The sequence below is a fragment of the Phaseolus vulgaris genome, chromosome 1 (genome assembly GCF_051622355.1).
Source record: "Phaseolus vulgaris cultivar YP4 chromosome 1, ASM5162235v1, whole genome shotgun sequence".
Taxonomy (NCBI): Eukaryota; Viridiplantae; Streptophyta; class Magnoliopsida; order Fabales; family Fabaceae; genus Phaseolus; species Phaseolus vulgaris.
This window is the reverse complement of record NC_143498.1, coordinates 54,095,664-54,113,320: the sequence shown is the minus strand read 5'-3', so window position 1 is coordinate 54,113,320 and position 17,657 is coordinate 54,095,664. Positions and strand designations below refer to the sequence as shown.

At 31.7% G+C, this 17,657-nt stretch overlaps 2 protein-coding genes and 2 non-coding genes across 11 annotated transcripts; 3 read left to right on the top strand and 1 right to left on the bottom strand.

Annotated features, from left to right (window-relative positions):
• Nucleotides 1–234: 234 nt before the first annotated feature.
• TRNAM-CAU (transfer RNA methionine (anticodon CAU)) lies at nucleotides 235–319 on the top strand. The gene is given in 2 exon segments: nucleotides 235–272; nucleotides 284–319. It is a non-coding gene; the product is annotated as a tRNA-Met (tRNA).
• Nucleotides 320–997: 678 nt separating this feature from the next.
• On the bottom strand, nucleotides 998–6,152 carry LOC137815171 (chaperone protein dnaJ A6, chloroplastic). Of its 2 annotated transcripts, none has more exons than XM_068618239.2 (8): nucleotides 5,929–6,152; nucleotides 5,397–5,527; nucleotides 5,109–5,250; nucleotides 4,898–4,955; nucleotides 2,851–2,893; nucleotides 2,459–2,507; nucleotides 2,294–2,374; nucleotides 998–2,209 (listed from the first exon to the last, which is right to left on the bottom strand). In XM_068618239.2, the coding sequence occupies exons 2-8, from the start codon at nucleotides 5,501–5,503 to the stop codon at nucleotides 1,364–1,366; spliced, it is 1,326 nt and encodes a 441-aa protein (XP_068474340.1). In that variant the 5' UTR covers nucleotides 5,504–5,527; nucleotides 5,929–6,152; the 3' UTR covers nucleotides 998–1,363. The 2 variants fall into 2 exon arrangements, with proteins under 2 accessions (XP_068474340.1, XP_068474341.1); XM_068618240.2 differs by having other exon boundaries at nucleotides 5,943–6,121.
• A 1,707-nt stretch (nucleotides 6,153–7,859) lies between these two features.
• Nucleotides 7,860–7,951, top strand: TRNAY-GUA (transfer RNA tyrosine (anticodon GUA)). The gene is given in 2 exon segments: nucleotides 7,860–7,896; nucleotides 7,916–7,951. It is a non-coding gene; the product is annotated as a tRNA-Tyr (tRNA).
• A 1,675-nt stretch (nucleotides 7,952–9,626) lies between these two features.
• LOC137815169 (putative LRR receptor-like serine/threonine-protein kinase At5g10290) lies at nucleotides 9,627–17,058 on the top strand. Of its 7 annotated transcripts, none has more exons than XM_068618233.2 (12): nucleotides 9,627–10,051; nucleotides 10,191–10,340; nucleotides 10,919–11,051; nucleotides 11,407–11,478; nucleotides 11,864–12,007; nucleotides 12,080–12,151; nucleotides 12,250–12,315; nucleotides 13,205–13,275; nucleotides 13,380–13,511; nucleotides 14,664–15,005; nucleotides 15,725–16,119; nucleotides 16,586–17,058. In XM_068618233.2, the coding sequence occupies exons 2-12, from the start codon at nucleotides 10,268–10,270 to the stop codon at nucleotides 16,898–16,900; spliced, it is 1,815 nt and encodes a 604-aa protein (XP_068474334.1). In that variant the 5' UTR covers nucleotides 9,627–10,051; nucleotides 10,191–10,267; the 3' UTR covers nucleotides 16,901–17,058. The 7 variants fall into 7 exon arrangements, with proteins under 7 accessions (XP_068474334.1, XP_090150868.1, XP_068474333.1 ...); XM_090294742.1 differs by having other exon boundaries at nucleotides 9,690–9,710; XM_068618236.2 differs by adding an exon at nucleotides 11,240–11,282 and having other exon boundaries at nucleotides 9,787–10,340.
• The last annotated feature ends 599 nt before the right edge of the window (nucleotides 17,059–17,657 follow it).

The window sequence follows — 17,657 nt, the reverse complement described above, 5'->3', positions numbered from 1 at the left end:
AGTTAGATTGATTGTTAGATTTGATAAGTTTAAATTGGGTTGAATTTAACTGATTATAAAAAAAATGCAACGTAAAAGTTAAAATTTAGATTTGATAAGTTTAAATTTATATTGAGTTTAAGACGTATTAAGAGGATGAAACTTAATCTGTAAGTACCTACGGTGGCGAATGTACGTTTTATGAATATTATTAATGCTAAGGTATAACAATATAAGCTATTTGTCATATCAAAAGGGGTGGTGGCGCAGTTGGCTAGCGCGTAGGTCTCATAGCTTCTGAGTGATCCTGAGGTCGAGAGTTCGAGCCTCTCTCACCCCATTAGAATTTTAAGGGTTTAATTTTACATTTCTTAGTAAAACATCATCCATTAACAATTCAATAAATTAATATTATAATTTTATTTTTATTTTTTATTTAAATTATTATCATAAGGAGTTGTCAAATCAAAGTTCCTTTTATTAGGGAAGGTGTAAAACAATATTTTTCCTTCATTTAAAGCCTACTTACTAATAAAAGTCTTTTAAATAGGTTAGAAAAATTCTGAACTATAGCAACTTCGACAGCGTAGCCAGTGGCACGAAAAAGTAAGGTGCTAAGTGTCAGATTAATTGTTTACAGAAACAAAAGCAAGAATCTCCAGAGGATTCAAACATTTTAAGAACTGCGTTAAAAACATCCGTTTAGGATGTAATTGTATTTAAGACTTAAATCAACACGATATAATTTTAAAACGTTAACGTATATTCAATAAAAATAGTAATTATAGGTCTCTGTATTATTATTATTATTATTATTATTATTATTATTTGGCTAAATATTTATAATTTAAGAAACTTTTTGAGTGATGTATAACCTAATCTTTTTAAAAAAAGTAATGATGCATTCAATAAATAAACCTAACTAAATTTTGATATGAAATGAACCATTGGGTAAACACCACTATCAATATGAGTCCATGCCTCAACAAGATTTTACATGAATCAACAATGCAAGTGCTAGAACAATAAGAATTTTTGGCTTTGTAAATAAATTCAAATATAATGTATTTTCAATTTTGTCTAAAAGCAACATTCAAGAAAATAAAGATGGCATTGCACCTAAGCTATAATTCTTCAATCCCTCACCCCGTAAAAGAACAACAAAATTGCAAAAGGCATATAAGTTCCAAAGAAAAAGAAAGATATCTAGTTTCTTCTGCCCTTCATATTTGCCTATATAAAATAAAAATTACTAGTAACCTACATCTACCATTCCACAGTTTCAAATGAATAGCTGCCCTGTGTTGTGAGTCAAGGCCAAGAATGAAGCATCCATAAAAGGTAATGGACTAGAAATAGAAAGGCATATAGGTTCCTGAAAAAGTTATCTCCTACCACTGGTGGCAGCAGTCTTGCCTTTGCTTAAATCAGCAAGTTCCTCAATAAGTTTTCTCTCATCTTTGCTCAGTTTTTTGGGGATTTCAACTTGCACCCTAACCAATTGATCACCCCTCATATTCTTTTTGTTCAGCAGGGGAACACCTTTCTTATTCATAACAAGTGTTGAGCTTGGTTGAGTCCCAGATGGGATTTTTAAATCCACCATGCCATCAACAGTAGGAACCTTAACTGTAGTCCCCAAGATTGCATCAATATAAGATATCTTACATGTGTATAAAATGTTTGTGTCATCACGTTTAAGCACGGGATCTGGGATAACTTCAAGAACAACAAATAGGTCACCAGAAGGGCCCCCACGCCTTCCAGCATTACCTTCATTTCGGACCCTTAACCGGCTGCCAGAATCCACACCTGCAGGAACCTTGATACTTATCCGCTTTGTCTTCCTCACTCGGCCTTCCCCAGAACATGTATTGCAAGGTGTTGAAATTTCTCCAGTCCCACTGCAAGAAGAGCAAGTCATAGACTGCTGAAAGATGCCTAATGGAGTCCTAGTCGATTGAACAACCCGACCTTGACCACCACAAGTGCTACACTTGGATGATTTGGTCCCTGGTTTAGCCCCTGAACCATTGCAAGTTCCACAGTTCTCTAATCGCCGAATCTCAATCTCCTTTTCCACCCCAAAAACAGCTTCTTTGAAGTTCAAAACAAGACTGTAATACTCATCTTCACCCTCAACTGCTCCATTCCAAGAACTTCTGCCGCCCCCCATGCCACCCATGCCCTCAAACAGTGTCTCAAACAGGTCAAAAGGATTGCTGAAATCCTGAAATTACAAAGATGGCCAGTCGAGAAACAGGAATATATGATAACAAAGTCAAATTCCTAATTGTTTTCAGAGATAACTTACCCCCATGCCCATTCCTGAACCTTTAAGACCAGCCTCTCCATATGTGTCATATATGGATCTTTTCTCATCATCTGACAAGACCTGGAAAATAATTTGAATCACAGAAGATCAATTATGAGAAGACATGCACAAGAGTTAGTTGTGTTCAACAAGCTGTAGTTTTACCTCATATGCATTACTAATTTCTTTAAATTTCTTTTCTGCATCAGGTTCTCTGCAGAAGAAAGCAAACATCCATAATAGTTCAAGCAACATTGACCACATGCACGAAGACAACACAAGACTATTCAACTAGTAAAAAATGACTTGAGATGTGATGAGGTTCTTGGCCAAAAAATTTATCCAAAAAGCAATTCAGGAAATATGCAAAAAACATAAACTTTTAAAAGAACAAGTCATGGGCTTTATAATCAAAGAGACCCAAACCACTTTGTTCATATCAACAGTGAAATAAAAGCACTTAAAACTTTAAAAGAAAAAAAGAGTGAGGTACAAGGCAAACAAAGGGTATCATAAAGTCAGTGGAGTTCATTATGAAATAATTAAAAAGAACTCACTTGTTAACATCAGGATGATAACTCCGGGCAAGCTTCCGATAAGCTGAAATGTCCAAAGTAGATAGAAATATGATATTGTCATGTTACAACAGACAATCAACACGCAAAAATTGTACACATTCAAGTAAATCATATGCCAGAACTTGCTAGTAAGAACTTCTTAATCACAACCATCTACCATTATCCTATCGTTGATGCTTCCCATCCCTAAGTTTAAACTTCTGCTAAATCAGTCCTACATTACAAAGAAATAAAAAGAAAAAGATGTATAGTCTGAATGTTATGCTTTGGGTGGAAATTTTCTTAGAGACTCTTATACCAAAGTTACAGTTGACATTCGTTCTATTAGTACAAGAGCCTCATTCCCCCGTGAACACCAAAGAGCAATAAACGGAATAAAAAAGCAACTAACTTTAAAATTTTCGATGATAGGGTTTTGAAAGCTAAGCCCTGTTTTATTATTTGGAAAAACGCACAATACACAGCCAGCCACAAAAATAAGCACTCAAGTCTTAGCATGAAGCATAAATTCCTTTTATATAAATCACAAATAAATCCTACAAATTCGAGTAGTTTAATTTAATCACTCTAGCTCCCAACTTAAGTGTAGATTTCTTTGAGAGTTTTAGCTACCTTTTAGGATGGTTTTCAGTTTGAAAATATTTTAAAACTTAAACCAGATTTTAGTTTTCTGTGGTTTCCAGTTTTACAAACCATGTCTAGCCAAATAGACAATAATAGGAGACACGACCCACAAATAACTGAAGAGTAGCCGATACTTCTCAATCATCTACAAAACCACTTTGAACTCAAACCTCTTATCAGTAACACCATTGCATTACCCTCTAAAGTCAGTATAAGAAATCATTGTCAGCAGACTGCGGAGGAAGGCATTGAGCATCAGTCAAATCATTGTCCAAGGCAATTAATGAATTATAATGATGATTGAGAAATATCATAGGGAAGGGAAGTGATTGGGTATATAATTCTGATGAATGACCAATTAGATGGACGGTGTCTTTATAATTCCAAATGAACTATAAAATCTGGATCCCTACGATTGACAAATTAATAGGCCCTAAAATATATTTCTCCGTACTTTACACGTGTACGCGGAGAAAATGGGGTTGATGGTGGTGGCGACGGCACCAAGTGATATGATGCCAAGGAAGCATATAAGGTGGTAGATATATCATCAGTAGAGATGGAGAGTGCCAGGCAATGAAAGTTGTGGTGGAGGGTAGAAGATTGTAAGGGTACAGTTATATTCCTTGCATTCAAGGCCAAGACAACCTCCTTGTAACTAGGACTAATACTAAAATGATTGATTCTTCACTGCCTACTTTCATTCGTGATGGTGGTATGTAAACTGTTTGCTTCAGTCAATCATTGGCTGACCGCATTTGAAGAACAGAATATGTATAATCTACAGAATGGGATAGACATGAATGGCAGTTAAAACTGAATCCATCAAATGACAGCTCATACATTCCATTTCAGCTAAATAAAGTCCTTCAAGTGACCAGGCCTCTTAGTAATCCATTTGGGCTTTGTCTTATGGGCTGTATAGTTATCAGGGTCACGGTGGCTATCAAATATGCTTTTTAAAACTAAAATGGAATCACAAATCCTTTTATGTTTTAAAATTTGATGTAAACATATTTTGAAAGAGTTATAAACTATTTTGACTCCATTTCAGTCAAACATGTTTTGTTTTGAAATTTGCATATAAAAATTAACACTCGACCACCACAAACGGACCCTTGAGTTTAGATTTCAATTTCAGTACTAATCCTCTATGCTTCACAACACAAGTATTTTAGGCAAACCGTCTTTTAGTATGCAGCAATATTTATATGGAAAGAGATAATCACTCATTAGTCAATGTATAGATCCTATGGGGGTAATTGATTTTCCTTTACATTGCTACAATAAAAATTCGCTCTTCATTAAGTAAATTAAAACAATATATTTGAATATATCAATTAATGATAGTAGAGGCATAAGTATATCAGTCTGAAAAAGGAAAGGACCACAGAAAATATACCACTCTTAATTTCAGATTTACTAGAATTTTTTGAGACCCCAAGGACAGAATAGTAATCCTGCAAATTAGCACACAGTACATAATGAGTCAATATAGTGAATGTTCATGAGCGTTCCATAATGTAAGGAGACACGCTTTCAAAAGGTAAATTATATACACAAATTTAAGGAAATCATAGTTGCTTAGAAATGCATGAGTACTTAAAACTTACTGCATCTGCTCTAACTATCAACCTTGATCCCCTGCGACCATGCAAATTTTGCAAAGAACCTTTGTCAAAAAGTGCACGCGAGGAATCTCCAGAAAAGAAGCTTGAATGTGGGGCAGCCATGAAGTTTAACTTGCTTGAAACACTGCAAGGAAATTGACTTAATTTAATTACACTCTCCAGCTCAGATAACAATGATGAAAATATCATGTGTACCCATTGGGGAAGTCATTTCCAAAATTTATTCTTTAGTGATGGGCACAATAAAATTTATCAAATAGTAGGACTAACTTGTTCTTGAATGATGCAATCTTCCCCATCCCAGTCGATCCCGCAAAAATCTGAGGACGAATTCCCCATTGCGTAGCTGTTGTACTAGCATAAGGTGAAATGGCCATCTAATATATTTTCAGCAACACAATCTGCCAATAAATACAAAAAATCACGATGAAACTCTGCTACCAATAAAATAAACAAACAAAATAAATAGACAGATAATAAAATGAAGAAGCAAAAAGCAATTCGTTAATACTTAAGTGAACCTGGTAATGAGTAACGAATTGCAAGCTAGTCCAATTCAATAATCAATAAAGCATAAACGCAAAGAATGAAGAAAAACACACACTGTATTAGATAGCACTTGAAATTTCACGCGCACAAAGGGATAAGAAGGAATTAGTGGCTCAAAAACAGGTTCGTTTGTTGTAAGGAAAAAAAAAAAACAAAATGACAATAATACTCCAATCTAGAACGAAGGGATGAACAAAAACACGTATTATGTCACAATTCTGAGACACGACAAGAATGAAAAAGGAGGAGAAACCTGAGACGCTTAACCTTAACCGGTGGTGCTATCGTGAGCTGTGGAAGGTTTTAGCAGAGAGAAGAGGATAGTGTGTTGGAAATGGAACACTCTTATTCGCTCTGTTTTAAAGGATGACACGAAACCTTCCTCAAGTGGTTCACTTTTCATTCACCCTTTATATTTTCTCAACATCGTTGCCTTCTAGAACCCTAATTATATTGGGTAGGGTTCATTTCTTAAATACTAAAAGACATTTTCTTATAAAATTAAATTAATTTTATCTGTTTTTAACTGTAAATTTTAATTTTAAAAATTTAAATACCTTCATAAATTACATTAAAAATATTAAATAAAAACTAAATTTAAAAATTAAAAAAATTAGTTATTATATTTACTAGATTAAAGATATTTTATAAATTAAAATATTATTATATCTAAAATAGTCTATTAATAGAAAAAATTTATAAATTAGTTTTTAAATCAATATCTAATTATTAGCTACTAAACTTTAACTACTAATTTCTTATATTTTAAATCATTCTTTAGTAATTAAAACTAAAACTTTATGTTTTATAATATTAATAACTAAAATTTTAGTAATTAATTTAGATATCAATTTATAAATTATTTTTAAATACTTTATTTATAATAAAAATCACATTAGTATTAATATTTTTTTCTCTAAATTAATATATAATTTAGTTAATATTTAAATAATTATTTTTTTCTCTAAATTTAACTATTATTTATTGATTTTCTTGTAATGTTAGTTTTTATGATATAGTAATTAATTAAATAAATTTTTAATGATCATATTTTTTAATTAATATTAAATACATTTATTTTTTACTATAATTATATAACGACATTTAATAGGTTTAATAACGACAAAAAGCCTACTATAATTATATAAATAAACACAAATTTTAAAAGATCATTAACGTAATTGTCTAATACTAAATATTAAGTGTCGAATGTCAATGTTTGACTTGAACATTGAAGTGTCATTTACAGGTATCATTCGAGTATAGATTTCAAGAAAGAAACAAGTGAAAAAATGAAAGTAACAAAAGTTTGTCTAAAAGAAAAGAATTAGAGTAAATACTTAATATTTGTCAATCATAACAAAGAAAGAATAGTCAATATTTCCAATAGATACAATAATTTCATACATTAATTATAACACATTATATTAAGTCAAGATATTAATTAGTAACAGAGTTCAATCATACTTTATTTTATTAACTTGAGTAACTTTGTATCATTTGCTTTAGAACCTACTTAACTTTATCTTTCTTTTTTATTTTTGCATATAATCAGATTGTAAGAAGACGATGTCTTGAATTAGTCTTAACGTAAACTAGTTCTTTCATTTGATGAAAAAAAAAATATTTCTTACCATTTCAAAATATCGATACCGTTTAAGGTTCATTGACTTTAAGTGATAGGATAAATATTAATTTTAAGAACATGTTCCTAGAGCAAGTCTATCCCAATATAATGTGATTAAAAATAAAAAATAAATCTGTATATAATCTATTTTTAATGAACAAACTGGTTCAAAACACATTAAATGTGTTTGGCTTTCAAGCATATCTGGTATTGATAACAAATATCCTAAGTTTAGATTTAATTTTTTTTTTTGAGCTATAGAAATAGGTATGATGATTTCACAAGGAAATTAATCGTTATTATTACAAAATAATCAATAATAATAATAATGTATATGATGTTATTAATAATCACGACATGAAAAAAATATAATCATAGTGATAAATGAGATTACGGTAATTATGGGTAATGTATACTGCAATGATTTATTGAAAAATAATATATTTTTATCTCTATTGTAATACTGATATGGAATAGTGGCATTGTTCCACTTGAATTCATTATTCACTTAAAATTATACAGAATCATTACAATTATGAAAGCACTTAATTCAACAACCGACCTTAGCTCAGTTGGTAGAGCGGAGGACTGTAGTAGGAAAACCCTAGCTGAAATCCTTAGGTCGCTGGTTCGAATCCGGCAGGTCGGATTTTTCTTTTTTTTCATTTAACCTTTATATTAATTAAATTAAAATATTTAGTAGATAAATAAGTTTATTTTATTAATGAGTTTAGTGGTTTTTGTTCTCTTTGTCAGAAATAACTTTTAATATAATTTTAAAGTTTATTATACATTGTGATTTGTTTATAGTTTAACGACGGTCTATTTTTTTTGGTTATTAACTTAGACTTATAACTCTACTTTGTTTTATTATTATTGGTTTTTCAATATACTTTTTTTTCTTCTCTTTTCTTAATTGTTTATACAACGTTCAACTTTACCCATATAATGTTGCTATTCTTACCTATATTATTCATATGTATATAACCTGTAAACCTATTGAATTTTCAAATATTATATATATATATGACTTTTGGATGGTCTTTCGAAATTATATGTAATTTCATATATCTCTTCATTAAGTATTGTATCAATAAGTATCACACAAATAGTGGAGGTGTTGAAGTGATAAAGCATTGGGTTCTGTCAAGTTTAAAATATCAATAAGGATGAATTGTTTGGACTTCAAATTTATAAATATATGTACATTTTAAAATAGCAGTTTTACATAACAAAAAATCATTTAGAAAAAGATTAGTAACTAAATTAAGCCAAACTACTGAAGATAATAATTTAAATATACTAATATCATAAATTTTTTTCATTAAGATACCTTATTAAGTTTTGTAATAATTAAAACTCGTTCTAATAGGATAACTTTTTATCGGTGGATGTATAAACATTTTTATACCCATAACAAATAAATAGTAAAACTCTTAATTAAATTAGGGACCTCGTCAAAGTTTATATTACCATCCAACAACCATTTTATTTATATTTTATTTAATTAATTTTAAGATTTTGTTAATATGTAGAATTGTAAAATGAAAGTAGGGAAAAACGTGGATTGTTTCATTAAATCAATATTTCATACTTGGGTCTCTTAAATTTGAGTTAAACCACTTCTCAATATTACAATTTTAAAAGTTATCATTTTCTACTCTTAATTTAGATATATTTCACTTATTTACCCGAATTATGGAAAAGTATACCCGAAAGTCATTACAATTATTGCATATCCTTATAATTATTATAACTAAATTCTAATTATCATAATGAAAACTCTTTATGATTGTCTAATAGTATTAAGTGAAGTAGTTAATATTGTAATTTAAGCAACGAATTACCATAATATATATATATATAAATAAATAAAAATTATTATACAATTTTCTTATTCATATTAGTAGACACTATTATATAATATTACTCTAAAACACTTATATGTCTTTACTCACTTAAACATCGAAAAATAATCTGCAGTTGAACTTTGAATTAAAAAGTTAGATACTTATTTATATTCCAGGTAAATTAAATAAAAAAATTAATTATCGAACATTTATAAAAAGAGTGAGAGAGAAAAGAAATATTATAATTAGAGTTAAAAGGAAAAAAATGATTTTTTTTATCTAATTAAATATTAGTTAGCCAAAATAAAAGAGTAGCCTTTGACATAAATTGGGCGACAATGATAGTGATTGAACGACAATGATTGGTCTTTATTTTCAAAGTACTACCGACTAGTGGACAGCAAATTGGATTGCTTTATGCTACCCTCACCACCCAGTATCTTACTAATATCTAGGGTTTTCTTTCTTAGGGTTAATATTTTTCTTTTAATTTTCCCCAAATTGCTATTATAACATCACTGTTCATACAAAATCAAGACTTTAATTTCTATCCACAGGGTAGTTTTTTTTTAATGAAATTAACTCAATTTGAATCAGAAAACTTTTTCATTAGCTTCTACTTCAGTTCATACTTGTTGTGTCTTCTATGTCTTGTTTATATATTTCACCTTTACTCAGCTGTTATCTATTTTCTTCATCACTTCCACACAGCTACTCCTTTCTGTATTTTACCAACAAAAAGTAAAAAAAAATCTGACTTTGACCGGTTCAAATAATGTTTAATTTTTGTCTTGCACATGATTCCACTTCTGTTCCTGGTTTCATTTGTTCTCTCTTTTTGGGGTTGACCCCTGTCTGTTAGTACTTAAGCTTTTTCCATCAATGGTTGAAAATTCACGGTTGGTAATTTGACACGTCTCATATCGCATCGTGGTTCTGACAATCTTCTTCTTTTCGCCCCTTTTGTCTTTGTATGATATTTACCATTTTTCTTCACTGATTCCAACTTAGTGGGGTGTTTTGCCTGTTCTACACTAGAGAGATGAAGATTTGTGATGTGGTAGCTGACCATAATGCACGTTGTCACTGGTTGAGTGGTTGATGAGAGTGGAAAAATGGATTTGGCTTCTGTTCTTTTGCTATTGACTAGTGTGTTCTCGTCGGCGTTGGCTGGGCTTGATTCACAAGGTTCAATCTTCTGTTCTCCTCTTCTGCTATTCAAACTTATTAACTGTTAATCGTTGAGCCAGTAGTTTTTATTTTCTTCATTTCCTTGTCTCTGTCATGTTCTGGATTTCAACTTCATAGAAATTTGATGAGATTTATTCATATTTAAACTCACTAGTATTTTTGCTGTGCCTCTAAGATTTAATTTCTTCATAATCCTTTCACACTAATGTCGCGTTTGGGTTGACCAGGTGGCACTTTGATCTATCTACATTTTGCCCTTTTTCTATATAGTTTAGAAAAATCATTTGGGTTTTTTCAATTTATGTAAATGTGCTCCATATGAATGATCGTACTTTCAACCACGGAGTAAACTATTTAGTAGTAGTGCTTGGAAATTAATGAAAATTTGAAAAATGGATCATGTACTTACTGGAAAGAAACTTTATCCGAGGGAAACAGAATTGTGTTGGCAAACTGTATTGCAGTTGAAAATGTTATGGATTTTACATTTATCTGCCTTTCTGGTTTTGTCGAAGTTGCGAGTGGATTTGGACTTTCAGTCTTCAATAGATTTATAATTTTTATGTTCATTTCAGAAGATGTGCTGTATGCGCTGAAGTTATCATTGAATGCTTCTCCCAGCCAGCTTACAAACTGGAACAAAAATCTAGTTGACCCTTGTACTTGGTCCAATGTTGAATGTGACCAGAATAACAACGTTATTCGAGTGTAAGATATTCTTATTACAATATTGGAATTCTCCACTGGCTGTGTTTTCTTTAGAGAGAAATGCTAAGAACACTTTCTCTAGTATAGTTTTCTGAATATACTCTCTCTTGTTGGTTGAAATTTATTAAAAATGACAAAATTTTATGGGTTCCATATCTTATTTAACAATCTCTCTTTTAATTTTGTAGTTTTCAATAAACATAACTAATAAGAGAGTGTATGTTAGAAAGAGTATGTTCCTAACCCTCCTCTTCTTTTGAATATTTAATTTGAAGAAGATTGTGACAACTTCAACTTCATTGGTACTTAAATATTTTATTCATAATGTATAATCATAGTTATTACTTCATTGCAGTTCACTAGAATTTATGGGATTCACAGGATCATTGACACCAATAATAGCATCTCTAAAAAGTCTTGAAACTCTGTAAGTATTTAATATGAAATATCCACAGAACTGCCTTCTGCCCCTGCCCTTTCCCATATTTCAGTTCCTAGCCTCATCGTTCTTGGTTTGTTTCATTTTAGTGTCGAGGCATGAATTCATGAAATCACATGGACACATTAAAATCTTTTACTGTGGAATATACTATCTTTTGTGTATCTGACGAACTGTAGTACACTATTCAATCATTCTAATTGTTAATTTAAGAAAGTGAATATGGAAAAATGCATATAGCATCTGCAGTGTGTATGGAAATATGCATACTTCGGTTATTTTTTCAAGAACCATACGATGCTTTACGACAAATTTTGTGCTTTTAAATCTTACTCACATTCTTCACCTTTTTTCTTACACATTCATCGTGAAGTTCTTTGCAAGGGAATAACATCACTGGTGACATACCAAAAGAATTTGGAAATCTTACAAGCTTGGTCAGATTGGATTTGGAAAACAACAAATTAACTGGTGAAATACCCTATTCCCTTGGTAATCTTAGAAAGCTTCAATTCTTGTAAGTATGGACTCTTAGTATGTATTTTCCTTTTGTAATGTCCGGAAGTGTCTAATTTTGGTCTTCAACTAGGACATTGAGTCAAAACAATCTCAATGGAACTATTCCAGCATCACTTGCCAGTCTCCCGAACTTGCTCACTGTGTATGTTAATTTTCTTTTTAAACTTCTTGTATTTTGATGTTAAGTACATTTTATTATCATTTGATATCTGATGGATTGTTCAAACTTCTCTTTTACAGTATGCTAGATTCAAATGAACTTAGTGGGAAGATTCCAGAGAAGTTATTCAGCATTCCTACATACAAGTATGTATGGTACATTAGAATTAGATACCTTAAAACCAAAATGTGAAATTCTTCAAATACCTTTTTTAACGACAATTTGATATTCCTGACCCAAGGGCTATACCTAAAAGGCTACAAAACACCTGGAAAGTGGATGCATACGTCCTAAAGAACCTATGTCTACAATTTCATTTAACACTGTTACATAATCAAATAGTAGTCTATGATTCCAGTGGTCTTCTCTGGTTCCACTTTTTGATCTTCCTCTGAAAGATTTGTAATCATCACATATTCAATTTCTCCAACTTAATTTAGAGTTCTCATTGACTGCCTTCTTTCCATATACCTGATATATAATATTGAATGGCAGCAGTTTAAGGTGTTAGTTTTTTGTCACTTCAAAGAAATATAATTTTTCATTGCAAAATACCGATCAGTTTCCTAAGGGCCCTTGTTAAGGACCTTTTCTCACTAGGTGAGGTTGGCTACATAGATCGCACAATACAATTGAGTTTGTAACAAACCAAAATTTCAGTGATATTATTCATCATGAGATCCTTTTCCATAATGTCCTCCCATGTCCTTTTTGGTCTCCCTTTATCCCTTTCTCAAGGCCTCAAGGCTAAAAGCCATGAAATCTACTTTCCTTATTTCTAGTGGCTTTCTTTGTACTTGTTCAAACCTAAGCTGATTGTCCATCATTTCCTCCTTCATAAATTTCTCACCAATATCTTGTATGCAATTATTTAGTATGTTGTTCTTTGTCGTGTCGTCACACATCTAAACTTTTCATGTTTATGGTGTCCTTGGATAGAAATAGAACTTTGTATCTAAAATTAATGTGCTGTTGCCCATTGCTTAAATAGACTTATTTATGTTCCACTCTGTTTCACTGTATTGCCCATTGCAGTTTCTCTGGAAATAATTTGAATTGTGGAGTGAGTTATCATCATCTTTGCTCATCTGATAATGCAGATCAAGGTTACTTTTGTTAATCCTTTTTTTGGTCTATAAAGTGTTTTCCTACTCCCACCCCCTCCATTTACTGGCAACAAGCTGAAAACTAGTTTTCCTTCACTTGACAGGTTCGTCACATAAAACAAAAGTGGGCCTCATAGTTGGAATAGTAACGGGTTTAGTTGTTATTATTTTTCTTGGTTGTCTGCTGTTCTTCTGGTACAAAGGGTGCAAGCGTGAAATTTTTGTAGATGTTCCAGGTTTGAGTTCCTTTTTTAGTCTTCACAATGTTTTTGTAGATTGTTTGTATAGAAGCTATTGACCAATCACTACAAGAAAATCATTAAATAGAAATTAATTTTAGAGACCAAAATAATTAATTATTATTTGACTAAATTAGAAACCATTTTATAAACTATAAAAGTTATTGGTATCTAAAGTAATTTTTATTATTAATAAAAAATTATAAAATAGTTTCTAAATTGTTATCTAACGATTAGTTACCAAGGTTTTAGCTACTTTCTACTTTATATTCTAAATTAGTCTCTATTAGTCTTTTAGAGACTAATTTATAATCTAAAGTATTAGTAGTTAAAACCTTAGTAACTAATATAGATACCAATTTAGAAACCATTTTATAAATTTTTATTAATAATATAAACCAATTTAGATACAAATAATTTTTTAGTCTCTAAAATAATATCTAATTTAGTCGTTAAAATAATATCTAATTTAGTTAATATAATGACCAATTATTTTTTGTCTTTAAATTTGGTTGTTATTTAATGATTTTCTTGAAGTGTGTTTACACTGCCTACGCACTCTCTTCCAAGTAGATAGTGCTATAAAGTCATAAATTTATGAAGGGTATACTCCGTAGCTCGTTATGCACCATTTATTTATTGGAATTACATTTTTCTTTTAAAAAATACTGGTATCCAGCATGTCAGTAGCATCTGTCTGTCTGCAGTAATAGTTTTTCCATTTTAGAGCATTTTGTGTCTTAATGTAATATTATTTTTATTGATTAGGCTTAGTTCTTCAAATTTTAGTGTTGCAAATATGTTTTGGTTGTGGTTTTCCTTCATTTTGGTATACTGACAACTTATGGCTCATTGGATCTAATAACCACAAATTAGGATATCCTGCCATTCTTTATGAGATGCTGGAGAATGTACTGGTTGAACTATCTTGTAATGTTTTAATTGTGACAACTAGTTGAAATACTGTGTAACATTCATTTTATAAAAAGAAGTATTATGAAAAGGAAGAGAAGTAGACCAAGGCAAGGTTAATGTATACTTGAGCTGAAGAAAAAAAAAATTTAAAACAAAGAAACAGTCGAGCTTCATAGTTTAGTATCTCTTGCTAACTAGCTACTTTTAATATATATTTTTCTCATGTATTTTCAGGTGAGGTTGATCGGCGAATTACATTTGGTCAAATAAAAAGATTTTCCTGGAAAGAACTACAGATAGCTACAGACAACTTCAGCGAGAAAAATATTTTAGGACAGGGAGGCTTTGGAAAGGTTTATAAAGGCATTCTAGCCGATGGTACAAAAGTTGCTGTTAAAAGGTTAACTGATTATGAGAGTCCTGCGGGTGATGCCGCTTTCCAGCGTGAAGTCGAGTTGATAAGTGTAGCTGTGCATAGGAACCTGTTACGGCTCATTGGTTTTTGTACTACTCCAACTGAACGTCTCTTAGTTTATCCCTTCATGCAAAACTTAAGTGTTGCCTATCGTCTACGAGGTATTTAGTAACATTTCATGTTTGCATTCCCGGTCTGCTAAATATTAAGTTTGACCTGGCTATAAAAGAGATTATAATTAGTAATTACTTTTCTTCGTAACCCGGATTGGAGAGTCATGACTCATTCAAACCATTTTAACATATGATTGGTTGGATTAGGTAATCAAAAGTTTAATCTAACACATTCAGGACACTTTTGACATTTTCAAAATTCTTATAAAGCTCCAGGGTTCTTTTGGAGTAATAAGTAGTTATTGTTTTCTCACCTGACTTTGGGAATAATAGAATGAGAATGTGAGAGATGAATATGAGAATACATGTACTTTATATGAGGTGATATTTGCACCTACTTATAAAGAATGAAATGTTCTAATCTTTAGTCGATGTGGGATCTCCAACACACACCCCTCTCTCACGTTGAAAGTGACAGCTTGTGTGTAGGACAACATATTATGAGTGGTCCGATAACGGTCCGATAGCGGGTGACACTTTAAATGGTTTTGATACCATGTTAAGAATGAAGAAAATGTATTTAGGATTGATATCCCTTGTGAAATACACACATATGGGTGTTTATTTATAGATGAGAATAATAACATAATCAATAACATAATAACAGAATAATATAAACTATAAGCTTTCATATTCAACAGTCTTTAAGTTTGCTTTCATATTTTGGCATTTTAAGTGAGAATTTATCTACTTTAACATTGGTGCAGAACTCAGACCTGGGGACCCCGTTTTGGATTGGCCTACTAGAAAACGAGTAGCTCTAGGAACAGCCCGTGGCCTAGAATATCTTCACGAGCAGTGTAATCCTAGGATTATTCATAGGGATGTGAAGGCAGCTAATATATTACTAGATGGAGATTTCGAAGCAGTTGTTGGTGACTTTGGTTTGGCAAAATTAGTTGATATTCGAAATACTACTGTGACAACTCAAGTTCGTGGGACAATGGGTCATATAGCTCCAGAATACTTGTCCACTGGAAAATCTTCAGAAAGGACTGATATTTTTGGTTATGGGATTATGCTTTTGGAACTTGTTACAGGTCAACGTGCAATTGACTTTTCACGTTTGGAAGAGGAGGATGACGTGTTATTGCTTGACCATGTGAGACAACCTCATTTTAGTATCATGTTTTTTTCTTACTAGTGTCAACATGCATGGAAGTTGTGCATGCCTCTTGGTGCTTTGATGATGCCATTTTTTACTGATACAAAGTGGTTGGTGAACATATGAAAAAGTTGATTTAGCAAAATTGTGTTTGAGCGCTTTTATTGGTGAAGTGATTTTTTATTCAACACAAAAATGGCCTAAAACTGTTTCAACTCAATCAATTTGGACGCATCTATTTTTTACCTAGAGATTAAACTTGTGAATACATGTACCTGAAATCATGTTAGTTGGTAGATTCATTGTGAAGTCCAAGTCTGATAAGCTAATTATAATTGGACTTTCTGCATGCTTATCAAGCTGGAAACAAGTAGAACTATGTGCTTGTGTCTTCTTACATAAGCTCTGAATTATTCTGTTATGCCTGATGGTTACTATTTTTACCATATTTTGTTTGGTATAGGTTAAGAAACTGCAACGGGAGAAAAGACTAGATGTTATTGTGGACTGCAACCTGATGAAAAATTACATAATAGGAGAGGTTGAAATGATTGTACAAATTGCATTACTCTGCACACAAGGATCGCCGGAGGATCGTCCGGCGATGTCAGAAGTTGTAAGAATGTTAGAGGGAGAAGGGCTAGCTGAAAGATGGGAAGAATGGCAGCATGTGCAGGTTGCTACGAGGCAAGATTACGAGAGACTACAGAGAAGAATGAACTGGGGAGAAGATTCAATTAATAACCAAGATGCCATTGAGTTGTCAGGTGGAAGATGAGAAATTTAGACCATTTTTACATTTCATGTTGTAGCACACTATCACCCTTCATAAGAAGCTAATTCGATTAAAAACAGACATAGGTGTTATTGTTTTCCAACTGTAAAAAATAGGTAATAAACTTCATGTTCCCAAAATTATGACTTTTTTTTTATTTACACGAGTTTTTAAACTTTTTTTCCTTAGGAATTTACTGGAAACAGAGTTTTTTATTATGCTATGTAGCTAGTGATGAAAAGGGAATCGAATGCCAATTCATTTCTGATTCTCAGTCATAGGAATTTGATCTGTTTTATGTTTGTATGCGTTTATTATATAGCAGGTGGTTTTTGCCAGGATTAGTCAAGTGGTTGTCTAGAAAGTGTTGAGTTGTTCATATGTATATATTGTTGGAGATCCCACATCGACTAGAGATTAGAGTCTTTCATAATATATAAGTGGGTGTAAACCTCAACCCTATGAGCCGATTTTATGGGGTTGAGTTATGCTTAAAGTCCACTTCGTAATATATCATTTCTTAATGATAAAAACAAATTATATCCAAAGACACACTCTAAGTACGACTTTGTGGATGTCAAATTTGAGTGAGGTCTAATATAAGAGCATGTTACTTCTATGCAAAAACAAACCAGGTTTAACAAGGTTGGTAGATGAGTAATTATTCTTCAGACGTGTCTGAGATTCGTTACTCAGTTCCATTAAAAGCTAGCTAGCTAAAGACAAGTAGTTTGCAGTGGTCATTTGTGACACTTTGTTG